The sequence below is a fragment of the Kluyveromyces marxianus genome, chromosome 1 (genome assembly GCF_001417885.1).
Source record: "Kluyveromyces marxianus DMKU3-1042 DNA, complete genome, chromosome 1".
Lineage (NCBI taxonomy): Eukaryota > Fungi > Ascomycota > Saccharomycetes > Saccharomycetales > Saccharomycetaceae > Kluyveromyces > Kluyveromyces marxianus.
Genome location: NC_036025.1, coordinates 1,149,852 through 1,171,748, shown reverse-complemented (window position 1 = coordinate 1,171,748; position 21,897 = coordinate 1,149,852). Strand labels below are relative to the sequence as shown.

Genomic DNA, 21,897 nt, shown 5'->3' with positions numbered 1-21,897 from the left:
AGATAGACTAGAGATAGAGGAGAAGAGATATAGATAAGACTATGTAGAGGGATATATCATCAATCTCTGTATTACACAAGAAATCAGGGTAATCTCCTAAAAAGATGACCCAGATTCAACAATTTTATCACGTGCACTACATTTCCTATTTTCTTTCCCCTTCGCTCCTGTTTCCGTGCAAAGGGGCAAACGGACAGTAAAACGTTTAAATTACAAAATGGGAATGAAAACAAGAAAAAGAGTTTAAAAAAGGAAGAAAGATTACTATTTTACAGCATATTGAAGAGAACAAGGAGGGAAAATAAAGAGAGCAGAGCAAGTGAGTTAGAACACTGGAACGGCGGTTTCATACGGGTGAGTGAGGGAGTTAGAATTGAGGCGAAAAACAGTAAATTTGTTTTCAGTTCAGGATTGTTTTTTAGAGTTTTAATTGTTGTTCTGTGCTTTTTAAGCTTGGATAATATAAGAAAGAATAGAGTAATTTTATTTTTTGAAAAGACGGAATAGAAGCCTGGGAAAGTACGATGGGGTTATGCTGTAGTTGTCTCCGGGGTAGTGGTTCTCTGGATGATTCTACTGGGTTGCCTATAGCGGAAAATGAGCGTGAGGCGGTTACTTCGTTGTTGGAGTTTTTAGAGAACAAGGACCAGTACGATTTCTACTCGGGTAAGCCCTTGCGGGCTCTCACCACTCTAGTGTACTCTGATAACTTGAATTTGCAGCGGAGTGCGGCGTTGGCTTTTGCTGAGATTACTGAGAAGTATGTTAATCCCGTGAGTAGGGATGTTTTGGAGCCAATATTGATGCTTTTGACTAATCCGGACCCGCAGATTCGCATTGCGTCTTGCGCAGCGCTTGGAAACTTGGCAGTTAACAACGAGAATAAGTTGTTGATAGTGGAGATGGGAGGACTCGAGCCACTAATTGAACAGATGAAGTCGGACAACGTGGAAGTGCAATGCAATGCGGTCGGCTGTATCACGAACTTGGCTACCCAAGACGATAACAAAATTGAGATTGCTCAGTCGGGTGCCCTAGTACCATTGACGAAATTAGCGAGGTCCTCTAACATTAGGGTTCAAAGAAATGCAACTGGTGCGTTGTTGAACATGACGCACTCAGGAGAAAATAGAAAAGAATTGGTTGATGCGGGTGCTGTCCCTGTTCTTGTTTCGTTACTTTCGAGTATGGATGCAGACGTACAGTACTACTGTACCACAGCTTTGTCAAACATTGCTGTTGACGAATCAAATAGAAGATACCTATCCAAACATGCGCCAAAGCTTGTTACTAAGCTTGTGTCGTTGATGAACTCCACCTCTCCTCGTGTTAAATGCCAGGCAACTTTGGCCTTGAGAAATTTGGCATCGGATACAAACTACCAACTAGAGATTGTCAGAGCAGGTGGATTGCCAGACTTGGTTCAATTGATTCAATCAGATTCTTTGCCGCTAGTGTTGGCTAGTGTGGCTTGTATCAGAAATATCTCCATCCATCCCTTAAACGAAGGTCTAATCGTAGATGCCGGATTTCTACCACCTTTAGTAAAATTACTTGATTACAAAGAATCTGAAGAAATTCAATGCCATGCTGTATCTACTTTGAGAAACTTAGCCGCATCTTCAGAAAAGAATAGAGCTGAATTTTTCCAATCCGGTGTGATTGAGAAATTCAAACAACTTGCATTGTCTTGCCCCATTAGTGTTCAGAGTGAGATCAGCGCATGTTTCGCAATCTTGGCTCTTTCTGATAATACGAAGTATGATCTTTTGCAACAGGACGTCTTGAAAGTTTTGATCCCAATGACTATGTCTCAGGATCAGGAAATATCGGGTAACTCCGCTGCAGCTGTCGCCAACTTAATATCGAGGGTGAGTAACCTAGAAAAGATTTTGGAATACTGGGATCAACCAAGCGATGGTATAAAGGGTTTCCTAATTAGATTCTTATCCAGCGACTTCCCAACTTACGAACATATCGCACTTTGGACCATCTTACAGCTGTTTGAATGTCACAATGATACGATTTACAAGCTAATAAAAGAGGACCAAAAGATTGTTAGTGGAGTCAAGAAGATCGCAGATGAGAACTACGCGGTGGCAAGAGAATATATGCATGATGGACAGGGCAATAATAATATGGAACACAGCACTGACGCTAATAATATGGCCAACGGAAGATCTAATAATAGGCAATCGAGTGAAAAGGAAGACGCATCTTTCGAGTTGTACAATATCACTCAACAAATTATTCAATTTTTGGTATGATAGAGTTAAAAAAACAGAAGCAGAAGAGATAGGATAGGGAGCCTTTTTCCGTGCCTTTTCGTTATAAGAGAAAAAAAGATTGAATAAAACTAATAAAAGCCCTCTCCCCCCCTCCCCTTACAAAGAAAAAAAAAACTAAAAAAAATATAACAAAAATTAGAAGAAAATGTTAAAGATTGATACAGTACAAGGCATACCCTTCTATCCTTGGTTTTGGTTTCGAGTAATTGATCCTGACAATAATTCCTTTTTTATTTCTTTTGTCAATTGATTAACTCTTCCTAGTATCTTGATTATTTTCTTTTATATATTATTATTGTCTTGTTTTTGTTGTTGTTATTGTTCCTTTTTGTCAATGTTCATTTTAGTTTGAGGAGCTTGCCTTCAATTATATTATCTTTGAAGACACTTACCATATTGAACAATTGTCGCTTTTGTCTTTTCATAGGCTATATGCGCTTTTTAATACATTATTTTTTTATTCTTCGCTCCTCTAACGTATTATAACGATAGGAGCCCAATAACAAAGAAAAAAAAATAAAAGAAACACAGTCATAAAATGAGCAGTATTCTCAGAAATTGACATACTATATTTTATATCATAATCCTTATTATCAATTTTTATCTTTTATCAAAGATTTTATTTCTTTTAAAGATATATTACTCACGTCGGAGGAGGAGATTGAATACTTTTCGATGTCAGCTTGGGAAACATGAATGAAGTCTTTCACCGAATGAAATGTTAAAAACAACAAGAAAACCTTAGTGCAGAAATCAAATTCCAGTACTTTACGTCCTTTTTTTTGGTAAGTTATGCGGAGAGTTATGATCCTCTCTGCTGTATTTAATAATCATAAGTTAACACTTATGCATTGTATAAACTAAACTATTTGATCTAATAATATATGTTTGAACACAAAACGAAAAAAAAGAATGGAAGAATAACAAGAAAATATATGATATATTAATATCCTTTACTGCTGGAGGGTGTAAAAACGGCTAATTGGGTTGTCAACTGCGGCTTACAAGACTATTAAATCAAGCAGCGTTTTGTCCGTCATTCTTCAAGAAAGGAAAAAAAAAGTCTCAAGTTTTTTTTTGTCTTGACTGGAATGAAAAAAATTAAAAAATATAGCGCCGCTCGGTTTCGATCCGAGGACATCAGGGTTATGAGCCCTGCGCGCTTCCACTGCGCCACGGCGCTAATAAATTAGCTGTTGATGTTTTTATATCTGAGCTCAATATTACCAGATACCAATATCATATGCCAACTAACAATAGTTTACTATGATTAATCTACGAGATAATTAGGTAGATACCGCTTTTGACTGCATACCATTAGATAAAGAGTATCGCAAATATATAAGGGTATCATCTTTGAAATTTACACGCAAGTAAAGAACTTCAGTTGGTAGCTCGGTTTAAGCATTCTTTTTAAAACGGTTCCGCTTACAATCACGTAGTAAACAATGTCCCTTCTTACTACCAATGGAATGTTAATCATCGATGAAATCGAAACTGAATCATCTCATTACTATGATATCTTAGGAGGAGGAGGTATGTACGCGATTTTAGGAGCTTCTATATGTTGCAGCAATATTGATCTCCGTCGCGGTTTGTTGTGGATTGTAGATAGAGGATCTGATTTTCCGGATTCTTTGACAGAAGCTATCAGTTCATGGGGGACAGGATGTGTATTTAGAGATGATAAAAACAGATTGACTACAAGAGGATACAATCTATACGGTAGTAACGATTTTAGACAGTTTGAATACTTGAGCCCCAAGAAAAGGATAGACGTTGAAGATTGGTGTGAATGCTTTAGCGAAAACGTGGTTCAAGAGATCCGATGTTATCATTTATTATGTTCTGCTGATAGAGTTTCTGTGATTATAAACAAATTAGAAGAGAGATATTATCTTCAAGATGGCACTCATTCCTTTGTATGGGAGCCAATTCCAGACCTTTGTACTCCGGATCAATTTCCTCTGATGAAGAAATTGCTCAATGGCCCAAACCATTTCATATTCTCTCCAAATGCCGAAGAAGGAGCTCGAATGTTGGGAGAGTCAGAACCGAGCACACTCGAAGATTGCCGTAGTTTGTTAGTCAGGTTGGCTGCAGAGATCAAGCCTGGGAACGTATGTGTCCTGAGATGCGGGAAAGAAGGATCTTTGGCTGTCACATCTGGCACTAATGATGCAATCCTTCACTTCCCTGCTTATCACTACAAAACTCCGGAACTCGTGATAGACCCAACTGGTGGTGGGAATACTTTCTTAGGCGGGTTTGCTTTCGCCTATGCAATGTGTAATGATATTTCAATTGCAAGCATATGCGGTAATATCGCAGCTGGATGTGCTATAGAGCAGTACGGAGTTCCCGTTTACCAAAACGTGCAATGGAATAAACGCAGCTTCGCCGACAGACTGTCATACTACTTGTCCGCCTACGATTTGAAAGGGGATCCAGTAAAAATACTTGAAGCCTTATCGGGAAAGTAGGTGAAGTAGCAGAGATCCTTCAGAGGGAAGGACTCTTTTTTGTTTGTTTCCTCAACCATACTGCGAGTGAATACTTGCTTTCATAGCCTGAATTTGGCTCACAAGTTCTTTTTTGATCTTTACTGAACTAACAGCAGCAAATGGAACACTAACGAGACCCATTCTCCGTACATGACCTTCGTTATTCTCTACTACTTCGTCTAGTAATAGATTTGCTTTGCAGTCGATGGCTATGAGCTTGCCAGTTAGAGAACGAGTTTCGCTCAAAGTTACATATAGAGCTTGACCCAGCAAATCATGTAGCTTAACAGACGACAAGTTGTTCATAATGAGCCCTAGGTTTTGAGTTTGGTTTTATATCTTAGCCATTGCCATTGTCACTGCCATTGTATAATATATGAGAATCAAAGCATTATCTATCTCATTGGGAATAATAAATAATATTAATTTTATTTATTTATTTTTTTTTTTTTTTTTTTTTTTTTTTCAATACCAAAACAATTACAATCTAAATTAATTGTGAATTCATCACTTCACCTTCAATAACTAAGCGATATAGTCATCTATTAAACTGGCTAACGCTTTCCTAGCTCGGAATTGAGGAACTTCAGTTGAAACTACTTTCGTATTTCTATAGAGCTTTACCTAACCGTTCCTTAAATTCAGGCTGATATAGGAGAATCCAAAACTGATACAAGAAAAGATGACATCACAAGAAAGAGTTGGCGAAAACCAGGAATTAAAGGTGAACCTAAAGGTCATCACTGCCCAGGAGTTGCTCTCAAGAAGAGCCAACATGGTCGAGCTCTTTAATCTTCTAGACGACAGCAGCAGACGCGAATTGTACGTCGGGACTCCCGAGGAACGTGCTCAAAAGCTGGAATCCTTGAAAAAGAGACTTGAATCTACCAAAAACGAGGTAGAAGCTCAGAAAAGGGAGATATAAACAGTACCTAATAGAGGGAGAAACGGAAAAAACATAAAAAATCAGTAAGAATACTGGGCGAAACACCACTGTTCCTTCCACTTTACTTCTTCTTCTTCTTCTTCTTCTTCTTCTTCTTCTCCTCTTAATGTATCTTTTCTATGTGAGAAAAGCTCCGGTTGGTATCACGTGACTGCATTTTGTTTTTGTCTAGTCCTTTTTTTTTTTTCTGCCCACTCAGTTTTTCCATGGAAAAATGAGAAAAGTGAAAAGGACCGGGAAATCAGAGTGAACTTATTATCCTTTAAACATTTAATGGAAAAAAAAATGACTAACTGAACGGCCAACCCCTTCTTGGACATAAGTTAGGTTCTTTTGAAGAGGACAAGAAGTGGTAGTAGTTCTGCTTTGTGTAATATAGGCACTGAAGGACCGAGACAGTGACATAGTAAAGATGAGGTATGTTTTGGGTTGTAATTTGGGCTGTTTCTGGCCTCCCTTTTTAGTCCGAAGGTTAGAAACGGGGGGTGTGGGAATGAAGTGATAAGGGAGCTTAAGAGACGCTAGTTCTCAGGTTGAATCGTTTAATCTCTCTGGGAAAATATCAGTGACAGGAACATCAGTACTAACAAGCCAGCGGGAACGTTGCAGGGTTAAGGGGGGAGGCGATTTCAGACCTCTTGACCTGTTGTTGGCGAACCATAGTATTTTCTTAGTTCGAATTCTAAGAGGAGGATCGAGACAGACGTCATGAAGTTGTTGATGAGTGACCACGATGTGGAGCTTGTGAACGACAACATGCAGGAGTTTCATATAAAATTTTATGGGCCCAAGGATACGCCGTACGAGAAGGGAGTGTGGAGGCTCCATGTGGAGTTACCGGATAACTATCCATACAAGTCGCCGAGCATAGGGTTTGTAAATAAGATATACCACCCGAACATCGATGCGGCATCGGGCTCGATTTGTTTGGATGTGATCAATTCGACGTGGTCTCCGTTGTACGATCTTTTGAATATTGTAGAGTGGATGATTCCGGGGCTTTTAAAGGAGCCCAATGGCTCGGACCCGTTGAATAACGAGGCAGCGACCTTGCAACTGAAGGATAAGGACATGTACGAGCAGAAAATCAACGAATATATCTGTAAGTATGCCACGAAGGAGAAGTATATCCAGCAGTTTGGCAAGTGGAACGCGAGTGACGACACGGATGATCAGGAGGAGGACGAGGACATGGACGAATCTGAAGATGAGCAACTTAACGATGACAATGACAGCATAGAGTTGAGCGATATAGAAATCAGTGACGACGACGACGACGAAGAAGACGATGACGGCGAGGAGTAGGACAGGGTAAAACAAAAAAAAATAAGGCTCCGTCCGTTTTCTCATTCTACATGTCCCCATGTCCCCATATCCTCTCATCATATCTCCACATTTTGCACACTATATATCGAGTACACCAGGTACAGCAAGTATGTATGTATCTATGTATACATATATGTACGTATGTATATATACAAGTAATAACCAGTTAAGCAAGAGAAACGGTGAAAAGTGTATCACGTGTATATCACATGACTCCACTTTCACCTTTCTCCGCTGAAGTGGAAAAAAAAAAATTCAAAAAAATTAAGGGGCGCTACCCTAAAAGAAATATTTGTCCAGTGTGCCCAGATTTATTTCCTAAATTTTTGAGGGGCGAGACGCATACATGAGGTATGAGAAGATAATTTAATTTAATTTTATCTGTAGATTTATGAAACGTATCTATATAGTTACCACATTTCAATCTTGATATAAAAGGTTTTAGGAGGTGATTGTTGTTTTTATCGAATGCAAAGGTAGAAGATTGTATAAATAGAGGTGCGTTTGGTAATCGAAGGAAACTGTAAGTGACCAAAAAGTAATCTGATAACAAGATTTGAAGAGTTGCTAGGAGATAATAGAGAATTGGTATAGTATCACGTAACAGAAAAAAAAGTCAAAATGGGTGGCAACGATGATAAAAGCGATGTTCCAGAGAACGTTAGAGGGGTTGTTGATATTGATCCTTGGTTAAGACCGTTTGCTCAGGTGCTTTCTGAAAGGAGATATCTGGCAGACGAGTGGAAGTATAGAATTGAGCATAGCGGGGATAAGCAGACTAGCTTGAGTAAGTTTGCACGTGACTCGTATAAGACGTTTGGGTTGCATGCTAACCAAAAGACGTTTGAGATTAGCTATAAGGAGTGGGCGCCCAATGCGGTTCGTGCGTTTTTGGTTGGGGAATTCAACAACTGGGACTCTAATGCGAACGAGATGGAGCGGGATGAGTACGGTGTGTTTCATTTAGTTGTTCCACCTGTTGTTGGTAGCGATGGGAAAAAGCAGTTTGCTATTCCTCACGATTCTAAGATCAAGGTTTCGTTTGAGTTGGCCGATGGATCTAGGATTTACAGGTTGCCTGCGTGGATTACCAGAGCAACGCAGCCAGATAAAGAGACTGCGAAGCAGTGGGGTCCATCCTATGAGGCGAGGTTCTGGAACCCTCCAACGCAGTATACTTTTAAGAATGCTAGGCCAAGTTTTGTTAGTGCTACAGATTCGTTGCGTATCTATGAAGCGCACGTTGGTATTTCTACGCCAGAGCCCAAGGTTGGAACTTACAAGGAGTTCACCAAGAATGTGTTGCCTCGCATCAAGGACTTAGGGTATGATGCTATCCAGTTGATGGCTATTATGGAGCATGCATACTACGCTTCGTTTGGTTACCAAGTGACGAATTTCTTTGCAGCATCCTCGCGTTTTGGGACACCGGACGATTTGAAAGAATTGATTGATACAGCCCACGGGATGGGTATTCTTGTGCTATTGGATGTGGTTCATTCGCATGCTTCCAAGAATGTCACCGATGGGTTGAACCAGTTTGATGGTTCTGATCATCAGTACTTCCACTCGATTGCATCCACAAGAGGGGAACACCCATTGTGGGATTCAAGACTATTTAACTATGGCCACTTTGAAGTGCAGAGATTCTTGTTGGCAAACCTTGCCTTCTACATTGATGTGTACCAGTTTGACGGGTTCAGATTTGATGGTGTCACTTCTATGTTGTACTTGCACCACGGTGTTGGTGAAGGTGGTGCATTCAGCGGTGATTACAACGAGTATCTTTCCAAGGAGAGGTCATTCGTGGACCACGAAGCGTTGGCATACTTAATGTTGGCCAATGATCTCGTGAGAGAATTGCTTCCTGAAAACGGTATCACTATCGCTGAGGATGTGTCTGGGTACCCAACCCTATGTATGCCGCGTGATCTGGGCGGTGCAGGGTTCGACTACCGTTTGGCAATGGCTTTGCCAGACATGTGGATCAAGCTATTGAAGGAATACAAAGACGAGGATTGGAACATGGGTCACATTGTCCATACTTTAGTGAATAGAAGACATCGCGAAAAGGTTGTTGCTTACGCAGAGTCTCATGATCAAGCGTTGGTCGGAGACAAGACTTTGGCCTTCTGGTTGATGGATGCCGCGATGTACACAGACATGACAATTCTGAAAGAAACTAACCCAGTGGTGGACCGTGGTATTGCTTTGCACAAATTGATCAGACTTCTAACCCATTCCTTAGGTGGTGAGGCATATCTAAATTTTGAAGGTAACGAATTTGGTCATCCAGAGTGGTTGGATTTCCCTAACGTTAACAATGGTGACAGTTACCATTATGCCAGAAGACAATTCAACTTGGTTGATGACAAGCTGTTGAGATACCAGCAGTTGTACCAGTTTGATAAAGCTATGCAACTTTGTGAAAAACAGTATAAGTGGTTGAACACCCCTCAGGCTTACGTTTCTTTGAAGCATGAAGTTGATAAAGTTATTGCATTTGAGAGAAATGGTCTTTTGTTCATTTTCAACTTCCATCCAACGGAATCTTTCACCGATTACCGTATTGGTGTCAATGAACCAGGCTGTTATCGTATCATCTTGAACTCGGACAGATCTGCCTATGGTGGTTGGGATCGTATTGACGAATCCAAATCTGAATACTTCACTACAGACTTGAAATGGAACGATAGAAACAACTTCATCCAAGTCTACATTCCAAACCGTAGCGCGCTAGTCCTTGCCCTCGATTCTAGAATCCAAAAGCACTAAAAGAAAATAACAGAACCACTCGCAACATTTTTTTTTTTCTTTTGCTTTTGGTTCTTGTCCTAACATCTTTTTTTTTTACCATTCCTCATTTGCTTCTTAACTTTAATACTTGAAAACTACAAAACATCTTAAAATCATCAAAAATACAGAAAACCAATAAACTTTACATATAGAGAGCCATGACTACTGTCGAATCCTTACAATATTGCATGTACATTCCAAAAAAGCAGATGATTATATATAGTATATAATATATGTAGATACCGAAAAAAAAAAATAATAAAAACTACAAGTCCAAACGAAGTACTGCTTTCATTAATCGAAGCTTACTATCTCATCTTCTTTAACTAGTTACACACTTACTATAGCGAGCAACATATACTTACTTACCCCAACTTAATATGTGGAAAAAAAACTAATTTTGAAGGGAGGGGGAAAAAAAAAGAAAGCCCTGCGGGGGGCTCGAACCCCCAACCTTGAGATTAAGAGTCTCACGCGCTACCGATTGCGCCAGCAAGGCTTAATTGTTGTAATGGGCCTTTTCTGATTACCTTTTGATGGCACTAGTTAGTTTGATGACCAGATTCGAGGATTCGAACCCAACATTGTGTTCAATCCTTTTATGTACATTTCCCTTTGAAACCTCTAACACAATTTATAAATAGTGTGTTTACTATTACAATTATTGTTATTTATCTGAGCTGGGGAACGTGGCCAATTTTCTTTCCAGAACGGCTTGCCATAAGTCAAATATAATTCTTGCATTGTCGCATCACCTCACGTTAAAGCTTTCTATTAAAAATACTTGAAAATGTTAACATAAATTATGCAATACTCATACACAAAAAACTTGTACAGTTTGATTAAAACAGTTTGTATAATACATCCCAACTCAGTTCTGTCTTGCTTCTAGTTATTGTTAGACGGTATAGGCGGCGCAGAGCTAGGCTTTCATACATTTGATTTTACTATTTGGTAGATAATATAAGTGCTGAGCTCGAAATGGTTTCCGTACGAGGAAGCGTGATCGCTTGGACCCACACTGTGTGTGCAGCATCCGCTTTTATTGCAGCATTCGTCGTTGGATACACGTTACATTTCCATAAGATTGTTACGAATGCCTGGTATTCTTATCCAGAAGAATGGTTTCCCAGTGTTAGCGCTACAATTGGGGATCGATACCCAGAAAGGTCCATTTTCCAGATTTTGATTGCACTCACTGCTCTACCAAGGTTCTTGCTATTGTTCACACACTACTATGTGAATCGTTCCGTGATTACGCTCTTGGTTGGTATTGTAAGGACTGTTACATGTGGTGGTTGGGTCTACATTACGAGTACTGATGATCATGACATTCATGATGTATTTATGATTTCGTACATTATTCTAACCCTTCCATGGGACATCCTTGTGATTCGGAACTCTGAGCACAAGAAATGGAAGAAAATCGTCATGGGAACATTTTTTGGTACGCTAGTTCCATTGGTTTATTGGTTCATCCAACATCAAATCCACAGAAGAGCTGGTGCGTACTCAATTTATGCGTACTTTGAGTGGTCATTGATTATTTTGGACATCACCTTTGATGGGCTAGCAGCACATGATTTTGAGCAAATCAAGATCGAGGTGTCTCATTACGATAATGAGGATGATAAGGCAAGAAATACAACAGAAAATGAATTTGATATCACATTTACTGGTGATTTATCAGAGAAAAGTGAGGTCGGAAAGAAAAACAATGAAGATTCGATCGCGGATATTTCATTTGATGACCAGGAAGGTGTTGTTCAACAAGATCGTTCTCTATTGTTGAATTCAAATGACGACGAAATCACCATTTTACTGAGGGAGACGGAACGTGTCATGTACCCAGAAGACCTACCTTCCCCTCCAGAACAAGATTCCTTCATGTACATCATCGTTAACATCTTCAACTCTTTTATGTTCTGGACAACTCTAACTTCGTTGTTTTGTATGATATGGCATTTCCCACTATGGTACATGGGTATTTCAGGATATGAAACTGTGGTCATTGCTACATTGTCCCCAATTTTGTTGTATATACCACTAGCCAATGTGATTATTGACCAATACGGAACGCTTCTGGCAAATGTTCTTTCCATTGGAGCATATTTCATTGAATCTCCAGAAGATAGATTAATCACAGTTGCCGTTGCTACCGCTTTAAGCGTTATGACATTTGCATTGAACTTGAACTCATTAAATTCTTCTACTGTGACAACATTCTCAGTAACATGGGCTTTAGGTCTAGTGCTTTCTACCGTTGTAAAGATGGGCTTCTTCACAAATAACCCATTATGGGCTATTATGGATGAAACAAACGGTGGATTGAATTTCCCAGGTTTAATTGTCTCTGTACTCTTTGCTTTGATTACACCATTCACGAACTCTTGCCATTTGTGGAACAAACCTAAAGTGCAAACAAGATTACCTTATTACCAACGTATTTTGGCATCAATGGGTTTTGGATCCCTTGTTTTTGCCATTCATCAGTCTTTGACTGATGCTTCGACACTAATATATTGGTGCTGGGAGGGCTGGTCATCGCATAAGGGACCAATGGCTTGGCCTTGGGCAGCACTGGTATGTATTGTCATGTGTTTCGCCATTGTCACAATTAACCAATCTAAACGCATAATGTTTATAACTTTGGCACTTTCTACTTTGCTTGTATCACTCCCACAAGTTAAGGAATGGTATAAATTTATCTTTGGCGTTCTACCATATACTGTATCCATCATTTGGACCATTCCGTCATATTTCCAAATGATGAACTACTTGCAATCCCCAGGGCTTTTGACATTTTCGTTCTCCATCTATGTTATTTTAGTGCTTGCACATGTCTGGACTGTGGCTTACGCGTTTGTTCCATACGGCTGGTTACTAAGAGAGAGGGAACCGGAGGTGTTATTCTTTTCAACTATTTTAATCTTGGCGGGATTAATCAAATTTGACAACTTAACTCTATTTTCTTCTGTAACCTCCTCATTCTTGAAGAAAGTAAAGACGATAGTAGTTTTAATCATGATATTAACAGCTACTTTCACATATCAGATTAGACCAACTATAGTACCAGAACCTTACCACCCAGAGGCTAATCTCATCACTTCTGGTATATGGACAATTCATTTCGGTTTCGACAATGACTTGTGGGCCAGCGAAGACAGAATGATTAATTTGATCAAAGATATGGAATTAGATGTCGTTGGTTTATTGGAAACAGATACACAGCGTATTACCACAGGTAATCGTGATTTGACCGCGAAGTTGGCTCATGATCTAGGAATGTATGCAGATTTCGGTCCAGGTCCAAACAAACATACTTGGGGTTGTATGCTTCTCTCGAAGTTCCCTATCATCAAAAGTGAGCATCACTTGCTGCCATCACCAGTAGGTGAATTGGCCCCCGCTATTCACGCTACTATTGAGGCATACGGTGAGCTTGTTGATGTGTTTGTTTTCCATAGTGGACAAGAAGAAGATGAAGAAGACAGAAGGTTACAGAGTGAGGAAATGGCTAGACTAATGGGCTCAACAGATCGTCCAAGCATCTTGTTGAGTTACTTAGTCACCGACCCACATGAAGGGAATTATAATACTTACGTTAGTGAAAAAAGTCAAATGTATGATATAGACCCTACTGATGAAGATAGATGGTGCGAGTACATATTATACAAGAAGCTAAAGAGAACAGGGTACGCAAGAGTGTCTCGTGCTACCATAACGGATACCGAACTTCAAGTAGCAAAATTCCAAGTGCTTCATGATGTCGATCAAATCAGTGATGATGATCTATACGAGTATAGGACAATTTCTTCAGATGAAGTGCCTGAGAGCTTTAAATTCCCAGACAAGTTTTTGGGTGAAGGTGAAAGAGGCCATTATTATCATGTATTTGATGAACCACGTTATTTCGATTGATTTACGATTGAAAAATATGAAATGAAATAAATCAAAATAAAGTATGAAGGACTCGAACTAAAAAACCTTAATAATAATGATAGTATACAAGTTGAATTTACTTTGTTTTTATTTTCTCCTTTTTAATGAATCTTCTAAAACTGTGTATTATTTATTTTTCACTCCGCATCCGCTGAAGAATGGTAATATTATTTAATGTAGTCTTTATCATCGTCGCTGTTCTTGTATGTCGGTAGATAGTTAAATAGTAATAATCCGTTTATTTATGTATGAATGAATGATTCCGTGAAGCCGCGAAAGTTTTCTAGTAATATATTATTGTTCATACACATCAATTTCCTCTATTATAAGGTTCGAGTGCTGAGAAGGGTCAAAATCAGAGTCAGAATTCAGTGCATGCTTGTGTTTTCTATTTGTGCCTGATTCGCCATTCTGAGTACGATCTTGCGATGAAGGAGGCGAAGGAGGAAGAAAAGCCGCTACATCTACCTCCTCTATTATCAAGTTAGAATATGGGTTCGACATATATACTTCCAGAAGACCTTTTACCTGCCTATTTAGACTCTATATTTGTATTCATATTCATTATAGAATACTATTATTGCACAAGTAGTGGCAGTAGTAACGTAGTCTCTTTTTTCAAAATCATTTTGTTTCCATTTTTCACTTTTCTTTCTGGTGAAAAAGTATACAAGATCATCGAGATGAGATGGGACGAGATGAGATGGGTTCGGCCTTAATGATCAAAGAAACGCCAACGTATCATCAGCTCATATATAGAGAGAGGGATGAAATAAGAAGTGGCCCAATACTTTTATAAAAAAAAAAAGGGTGTTTAATAGAAACTGGGAATGGATATAATGCAGAGCAGGGTTCCTAGCAATAAAAATAGTATTTAAGAGTAGTTGACGCCTTTGAGCAATACAATTATTTGGCTATATCCAACATGGTCATTTGATTAACTCATTAGGGGCGGTGAGACATGTCACAAATTATAGATGAAAAGGATTTTTAGAGAGGTATTAGTAATGGTCGATAATAGTAGATTAGATCAATTATACATCATTCATTCATTAGTAGCTAAAAGGCTATATAATTACGGTTGAGATATTAAAAGGGAGAGAGGGTGGAGGTGGTTTTCGAAAGAGAAAATAATAACAATAATAGTTTGATAAATTAAGACCAGGACCCGCTAACCGCTTTCTTAGTTAGAGTTTGAGTTTGAGTTGTTTGATTGACTGTTAGAGTCAAGGTTAGAAGAAGACTTGTCCATCAAACCCTTTTCAGTGGAGTTGACATCTTCTAGATGCTGTGGGTTACCCAACAAGCCCAACTTGTTACCTTCTTCGTCTTCGACAACTGGTAATTGTGGGACGTAGCTGCCGGTCTTCCAGGCTGGGATGTTGTCAGCCCACATTTGGTCGATTTCTTCCAAGGTCTTACCTCTTGTCTCAGGGAACATGAAGAAAGTTTGGACGGTCAATGCAACAGAGAAGACACCGAAAATGATGTATGTCTTCCATGAGATGTTCTTGAAAGAAGATGGAACAAACATTGCTAATGCGAAGTTAAATGCCCAGTTGGTAGCAGCAGACACAGAGGAACCTCTAGCTCTTTCCATGTTGTTGAAGATTTCGGAACAGTAAATCCAGATACCAATACCCCAGGTTGGAGCGAAAGAGCAGACGAACAAGTATGAACATGCAATGACACCCTTAGCGGCGGACTTGTGCTTGTCTGGGATTCTAATAGTAACAGTAGTATCACCATCGACACCACCTGGTGCTGGATCAGAGTACGTGGCCAACAAACCAGCGACAGCGAACAACCATGAGAACATTAAGATACCACCAATGATCAAGACAGGTCTTCTACCAGCCTTATCGATCAAGAATAGAGCAGGAATAGTCATGATCACATTCAAGACGTATTGAATAGAAGATGCGACCAAGTTAGTGTTACCGGTGTAACCAGCCATGTTGAAAATGTAAACGATGTAGTACATCATAACGTTCATACCACACAATTGTTGCCACATTTGAGCACAAATACCGACGATGGTCTTCTTTCTAGTCTTTGGTCTGAACAAGTCCTTGAAGGCGAAGTCCTTGGCGGCAGCATCGATCAACACTTGTTCCTTAATTTCTTCTAATTGGAACTTAACTTGTTCGTTTTCGCGGTCACCCTTAGCAGCAACGTTGGCAACAATGGTTTCAGCTTCATCCCAACGGTCGTGGTTAGCCAACCAACGTGGGGATTCTGGCAAGAATAGGACACCAACACCCAAGATGAAACCTGGGATCATTTGCAAACCCCATGTCAATCTGAAGGAGGCGGCACCGTTGATGAAATGACAACCGTAACCGACGTAGAACAAAATCATGATACCGACAGTGACTGAGAATTGGAAGAGACCGGAAATCAGACCTCTAATGGTTGGAGGAGCAATCTCAGAACAGTACACTGGAGCAGCAGAGGAACCGAAACCAATACCCATACCTGAAATCACACGACCAACAACCAACATGGCAACGTCTTGAGAAGCACATTGGATGATACAACCGACGATCCACAAGATGGAACAGATTTGCATAGACATCTTTCTACCAAAAGTATCAGAAAAGTTTGGAGATAGCAAAGACCCCAGGAACGAACCAGCCGACATGGCACCAGTGATACCACCTTGTCTAGTGGCATCTGGATGACCAAAGTATCTCTTGTACTCCTTGGTACCAATCATCGACGACATCGATGAGATATCAAAACCGAACATAAGACCGGAAATACATGAGATCAAACCAATAAGGTAGATATTGTAAAGTTGAGGGAACTTCTTGTAGAACGTACCCTGGTAATTGATATTACGAAGCAAAATCTTGTCTTTCAATGACATTTTTTTAATATTTTGCGTTCAATAATGCTTGTTTGATTGATTAGTGTTTGTTATAGTATTAAAGCTTGCTATTGCTTGATGTTCTTTGTTACAAAGAAAAATAATAATAATCATAATAACGTATACAAAACTACAACACCAAATTCATCATCATACCCCATAAATTATCCACCATAACCCATCTATTTATACAAATCCTGCCGCCCTCAAACAACACCAATATACGTGCATGAATTAATGGAAAAAACCCCCATAACATAGCCATAGCCATCGCACATCCCCAGCGAGCGAGCGATCACGAATCGATGCACATCGAAAGCCGTGCCTGACACTCTAACTGCCGGTCGACTCTCCCCCACAAATAAAAATAAAAATAAACTCAAGTCAATCCATCAATCACAATCAAACCTGCGTATAACACTAACATACCATTACTACAACACAGCATTACCACAGCATTAGCAATATTAGACTTTGCTCGACTAACAAAAAAAACTTCTTTTTTTTTTTTTCTTTCCCGTACTATATTGGTGAGACACCATACAATATGCCAACGAGAGAATCTCATCCCATTCCAAATGGAACAAATAACAAGCAAATAGTATGGCCATTTGCATTTGCCAATGCTGAAAAACTCGGAAGAAGCAAAAAAACACACACAAGTTTTACCGGAATATCATTTTTTTCTGGCTTGTTTTGGGCACTGGAAGAGTTACTAGAGGCCCTGCTGCCGCCAGTAACCATATCAATTTCCGGAAACAGGTCCGGAGATTTGTTGAAGTCGAAATGGTCATTGGCCGCGTAGAGGGAGTTGTAGCGAGTGCGAGCCGCTTTACGCCGGGTTAGCCGTGCATGCTAGCCACTTCTGGGGGGAACGTGGCGATTGGGTTGGATTAATGGCAGTGTGGGGAAAGAGCGAGAGCGTGTGTTGTGCGGCTGGTTCTGTAGGCAAAGGCCAGGGTTTGGGGGGAGGAGGGAGGCCCCGAGATATCAGATGCAGTTCGGAGCACAGTCGTGCGAGGAAACTGGTCGAAAAAGAAACACGTATAAACAAACAAACAGAGAGAGCGTTCGGAGCACAGTGATGCGGGGGAACGCCACCTAGAAACAGGCGCGGCACCTATACGTCATTCATTAATCCAGGGGGAGGGAGGGAGGGAGGGCCCTCCCTTGGCAGTAGTACTGGTAGCGGGTGTGGTGTTACAGGTGTTTCTTTGCCAAGGTGGCGTGGAATGCCGCCCCCGTTTGGACGTTTGACATATCTTTGGTCTGTCAGAGACGTGCGAAGGAACAGGAGATCGCATGTCGCAGGATTCTCCATTGTTCCGTTTGCGGCAGCAGCGCGACCTAGAAGAGACGGTGTGTGCCAGTTGCGGAGAAAAACAGGGAAGGAAAAAAACGAAAAAAAGCATTCCATTCTATTGGCTTCCACAAAGCGTTACATGGAGAGCACACAGAAAAGTGCGTAGACGAGTGGTGAGACCCTAGACAGGGTCTGGGGAGAGAAATGGTTCTGGGGAAGACAAGAAGCGGCGGGTGGTGTGGGTGTTTTCCTTTTACAGAAGCGGAGGGTCCGAATGCGGAAGAAGCACGGGACACGGAAAATACCCAATAGTACCCAACACTCGGACACCACTGGTAAAGGCCAAGCAAGGCCAAGGCGGCGCCAAAAAAACATCGCCAAAGGCAACGCCAGAGGCAACGCCAAAGGCAAAGGGAATGGAAAAGAGCAAATCCATCCGTGTCAAACAGTTTGGCGGGTGGGTTAATTGCTGGGCAGGCTTGAGTTTTTCGTTTAGCTTCGGTTTGGGCCCACCTCTCGGCAAACACCAGTGCGAGCGCTCCCATCGCTCCCTCCCGCGAAGCATACGCATTTGAATATTGGGGGGGGGGGGGGGGCTCGCAAAACGGTGTCACGGCTGACACAAAGATAGAACGGTTGGTTAAGGCATATCGATTGATTAAGGCATATCGATTGAATAAGGCATATAACGATATATGGTGTTGAAAAAATAAAATAGAGGACTGGGTTCTTCCAACGGGCAAGGTGAAACTAAAAAAAAAAAAAGTAAATGGATGAACTACGCGTCACATGACATGAACCATAGCGCCATTCATTCATTCATTCATTATACGCGAGAGTCGTTCGCGATGCTATTATGCGTCGAATTGTTAGAGTTAGAGTTTGTTTGCTCAGACTTCTCGTTCGAATTCACATCCTCCAAGTGCTGTGGGTTACCCAACAAGCCCAATTTGTTGCCTTCTTCGTCTTCGACAACTGGTAATTGTGGGACGTAGCTAGTAGTCTTCCAGGCTGGGATGTTGTCGGCCCACATTTGGTCAATCTCTTCCAAGGTCTTACCTCTTGTCTCAGGGAACATTAAGAAGGTCTGGACGGTCAACGAAACAGAGAAGGCACCGAAAATGATATAAGTTCTCCATGAGATGTTCTTGAAAGAAGATGGGACAAACATTGCTAATGCGAAGTTAAATGCCCAGTTCGTTGCCGTAGATACTGAGGAACCCTTGGCTCTCTCCATGTTGTTGAAGATTTCAGAACAGTAAATCCAGATACCAATACCCCAGGTTGGAGCGTAGGAACACACAAACAAGTACGAACATGCAATAACTGCTCTGGCAGCTGGTTTATGCTTATGAGGGATCTTAATGGTCACGGTAGAGTCACCATCAACACCACCTGGTGCTGGATCGGAGTACGTGGCCAACAAACCAGCGACAGCAAACAACCATGTGAACATCAAGATACCACCAACGATCAAGACAGGTCTTCTACCAGCCTTATCGATCAAGAATAGAGCAGGAATAGTCATGATCACATTCAAGACGTATTGAATAGAAGATGCAACCAAGTTAGTGTTACCGGTGTAACCAGCCATGTTGAAAATGTACACAATATAGTACATCATAACGTTCATACCACATAATTGTTGCCACATTTGGGCAGAGATACCGACTATTGTCTTCTTTCTGGTCTTTGGTCTGAACAAGTCCTTGAATGAGAAGTCCTTGGCGGCAGCATCGATCAACACTTGTTCCTTAATTTCCTCCAACTGAAATTGCACTTGCTCGTCCTGGCGGTTACCCTTAGCGGCAACGTTGGCAACAACAGTCTCGGCTTCGTCCCAACGGTCGTGGTTAGCCAACCAACGTGGAGATTCTGGCAAGAACAAGACACCAAGAGCTAAGATGAAACCTGGGACCATTTGCAAACCCCAAGTCAACCTGAAGGATCCCGTACCGTTGATGAAATGACAACCGTAACCGATGTAAAATAGAATCATGATACCGACGGTGACTGAGAATTGGAAGAGACCGGAAATCAAACCTCTAATCTTTGGAGGAGAAATCTCAGAACAGTACACTGGAGCAGCAGAGGAACCGAAACCGATACCGATACCAGATAGAATACGTCCTACAACCAACATGGCTTTACCCTGAGCTGCGCATTGGATAATAGCACCAATAATCCAGAACACGGAGCAGATGTGCAAGGACATCTTTCTACCGAAGGTATCTGAGAAGTTTGGAGAAAGTAAGGAACCCAGGAATGAACCAGCAGCCATGGAACCGGTGATACCACCTTGGGCAGTTGGACCAGGGTGACCAAAGTATCTCTTATATCTCTTAGTACCGATCATAGATGACATTGACGAGATATCGAAACCGAACATAAGACCGGAGATACATGAAATCATACCAATGGCATAAATGTTGTAGACATGGGGGAACTTCTTATAGAACGTTCCCTTGTAATCGATGTTACGGAGCAACAGTATATCCTTTACAGGCTTGCCCCTAATAGTTTTCTTGTCTAAGAATGACATTTTGCCTTACAAGTTAATGTTTTTTTTGAATGTTGTATTGTATTTCGCTTTACCTTTGTTATTATTATTTTAGAATAGCGCTTATGATACTCTGGTTAACAGGGTCCAAGAAAAAAAACATTAAAGTGAGGAAGAAAAAATCGTCTCAAACTAACAAACAACATTGAGAATTGAGTTTTAATGCACCATATCCTCCATATTTATACAAAACATAAGTGGCATCCAATTGCACTGCTTTCAAGCCTTGTAATATTCATTTGTCATGGAGTTTACAGCAACAAGTTGTAATAACAATAACAAACTATGAAATACGAAATATCCCCACATTATTTGTTTCCTTCCTTACATGCTGTCAACTTTACTAACCAGCAATGAACATACACCCTTGACGAATTAAACTTCCGGGCTCTTCTCGGAAAACATTCTTCCTGATAGATAAACAGGCAGTCACTATACTGAAGGAACCATCATCCACCCCACCATCATACCATATCCGGAACATACATCATAATCCATCGGATCCCCTGTAGGTTTCAACCTCATCGAATTACCTGCCTGTCAACGCCGTTTCTCTGTCCTCGGCTGATTTATTGGGGCCAAAAGGAAAATTCCAAACACGATGAGCACACCATTACAAAACATGGATGTTCCATTGTCTAGCGTAAAGTTCCTTCATTAGGGAGTGTGTGCGGGGGCCTGCAAAGGATTATTTACATCGCTGCAACTCAAGATCCAGCTTTCAGATGGACTTGGAGCAACGGAAATTTTGCCATTACTTTGCTTTACTATCCACTAGTGCCTGCCCACTACTGAAGTATCATTGCGGTATATTATTCCTTCCAATGATAATCTTGGCAATAACTTTGTTCTAGTAAGTTCGCACGGAACTGGCATTTAAGGTGCCTCATCGGCGTTTATTATTTTGTTTTCGGTGTGTAGCTGTACAGTTTCACATCTGTACAGGTTCCTGAGTGCAGAAAAGTAAATAGATACGGCTGTTGTGCAGAAACGTTCGTGGAGTAAAGTCGCATTGAAATTTTTGCGGGGGACACTACGGAGTTTTCTTGGCGTTCGAAAGATCATCATACCTTTTTTTTTTCGGGGGTCGGTAAAAAGTAACTTCCGCTGTTGACAGACTATGTGAGGGTACCCTTAAGGCAAAGAAAGCTGCTGCAGATGTGAAGGCACAAGGCTTGGCTGAAATATAATAATAGTCTAGCCCTGTCTTCAATAGGACAGACCCGAGCAGACCCGTGAATGTTAAGAGTGAATACGTCCTGATTGTGGCACAAAAGGGAAATAGAAGGATGATATGGAGCTGAGAATGCCGAAGAGTGGCTAGACAGAGACAATGGCGACAGATGGGACTAGAGGGTAA

At 40.8% G+C, this 21,897-nt stretch overlaps 8 protein-coding genes and 2 non-coding genes across 10 annotated transcripts; 5 read left to right on the top strand and 5 right to left on the bottom strand.

The window, feature by feature from the left end:
• Positions 1-524: 524 nt before the first annotated feature.
• Positions 525-2,267, top strand: VAC8 (protein anchor VAC8; the record flags this gene model as incomplete). Its single annotated transcript, XM_022822223.1, has 1 exon — positions 525-2,267. One exon carries the CDS (start codon positions 525-527, stop codon positions 2,265-2,267), a length of 1,743 nt encoding a protein of 580 aa, XP_022674066.1.
• A 1,131-nt stretch (positions 2,268-3,398) lies between these two features.
• On the bottom strand, positions 3,399-3,472 carry KLMA_R122. Its single transcript has one exon. It is a non-coding gene; the product is annotated as a tRNA-Met (tRNA).
• Positions 3,473-3,736: 264 nt separating this feature from the next.
• On the top strand, positions 3,737-4,771 carry MAK32 (Mak32p; the record flags this gene model as incomplete). The annotated part of the gene is made up of 1 exon (XM_022822222.1): positions 3,737-4,771. The coding sequence occupies one exon, from the start codon at positions 3,737-3,739 to the stop codon at positions 4,769-4,771; it is 1,035 nt and encodes a 344-aa protein (XP_022674065.1).
• Positions 4,772-4,822: 51 nt separating this feature from the next.
• Positions 4,823-5,098, bottom strand: MAK31 (Mak31p; the record flags this gene model as incomplete). Its single annotated transcript, XM_022822221.1, has 1 exon — positions 4,823-5,098. One exon carries the CDS (start codon positions 5,096-5,098, stop codon positions 4,823-4,825), a length of 276 nt encoding a protein of 91 aa, XP_022674064.1.
• A 1,052-nt stretch (positions 5,099-6,150) lies between these two features.
• Positions 6,151-7,043, top strand: UBC8 (E2 ubiquitin-conjugating protein UBC8; the record flags this gene model as incomplete). The annotated part of the gene is made up of 3 exons (XM_022822220.1): positions 6,151-6,155; positions 6,334-6,386; positions 6,442-7,043. The coding sequence occupies 3 exons, from the start codon at positions 6,151-6,153 to the stop codon at positions 7,041-7,043; spliced, it is 660 nt and encodes a 219-aa protein (XP_022674063.1).
• A 642-nt stretch (positions 7,044-7,685) lies between these two features.
• Positions 7,686-9,839, top strand: GLC3 (1,4-alpha-glucan branching enzyme; the record flags this gene model as incomplete). Its single annotated transcript, XM_022822219.1, has 1 exon — positions 7,686-9,839. One exon carries the CDS (start codon positions 7,686-7,688, stop codon positions 9,837-9,839), a length of 2,154 nt encoding a protein of 717 aa, XP_022674062.1.
• A 446-nt stretch (positions 9,840-10,285) lies between these two features.
• Positions 10,286-10,360, bottom strand: KLMA_R121. The gene has a single exon. It is a non-coding gene; the product is annotated as a tRNA-Lys (tRNA).
• Positions 10,361-10,841: 481 nt separating this feature from the next.
• Positions 10,842-13,781, top strand: CWH43 (Cwh43p; the record flags this gene model as incomplete). Its single annotated transcript, XM_022822218.1, has 1 exon — positions 10,842-13,781. The coding sequence occupies one exon, from the start codon at positions 10,842-10,844 to the stop codon at positions 13,779-13,781; it is 2,940 nt and encodes a 979-aa protein (XP_022674061.1).
• Positions 13,782-14,985: 1,204 nt separating this feature from the next.
• HGT1 (sugar porter family MFS transporter) lies at positions 14,986-16,674 on the bottom strand (the record flags this gene model as incomplete). Its single annotated transcript, XM_022822217.1, has 1 exon — positions 14,986-16,674. One exon carries the CDS (start codon positions 16,672-16,674, stop codon positions 14,986-14,988), a length of 1,689 nt encoding a protein of 562 aa, XP_022674060.1.
• Positions 16,675-18,803: 2,129 nt separating this feature from the next.
• On the bottom strand, positions 18,804-20,519 carry HGT1 (sugar porter family MFS transporter; the record flags this gene model as incomplete). The annotated part of the gene is made up of 1 exon (XM_022822216.1): positions 18,804-20,519. The coding sequence occupies one exon, from the start codon at positions 20,517-20,519 to the stop codon at positions 18,804-18,806; it is 1,716 nt and encodes a 571-aa protein (XP_022674059.1).
• Positions 20,520-21,897: the final 1,378 nt, after the last annotated feature.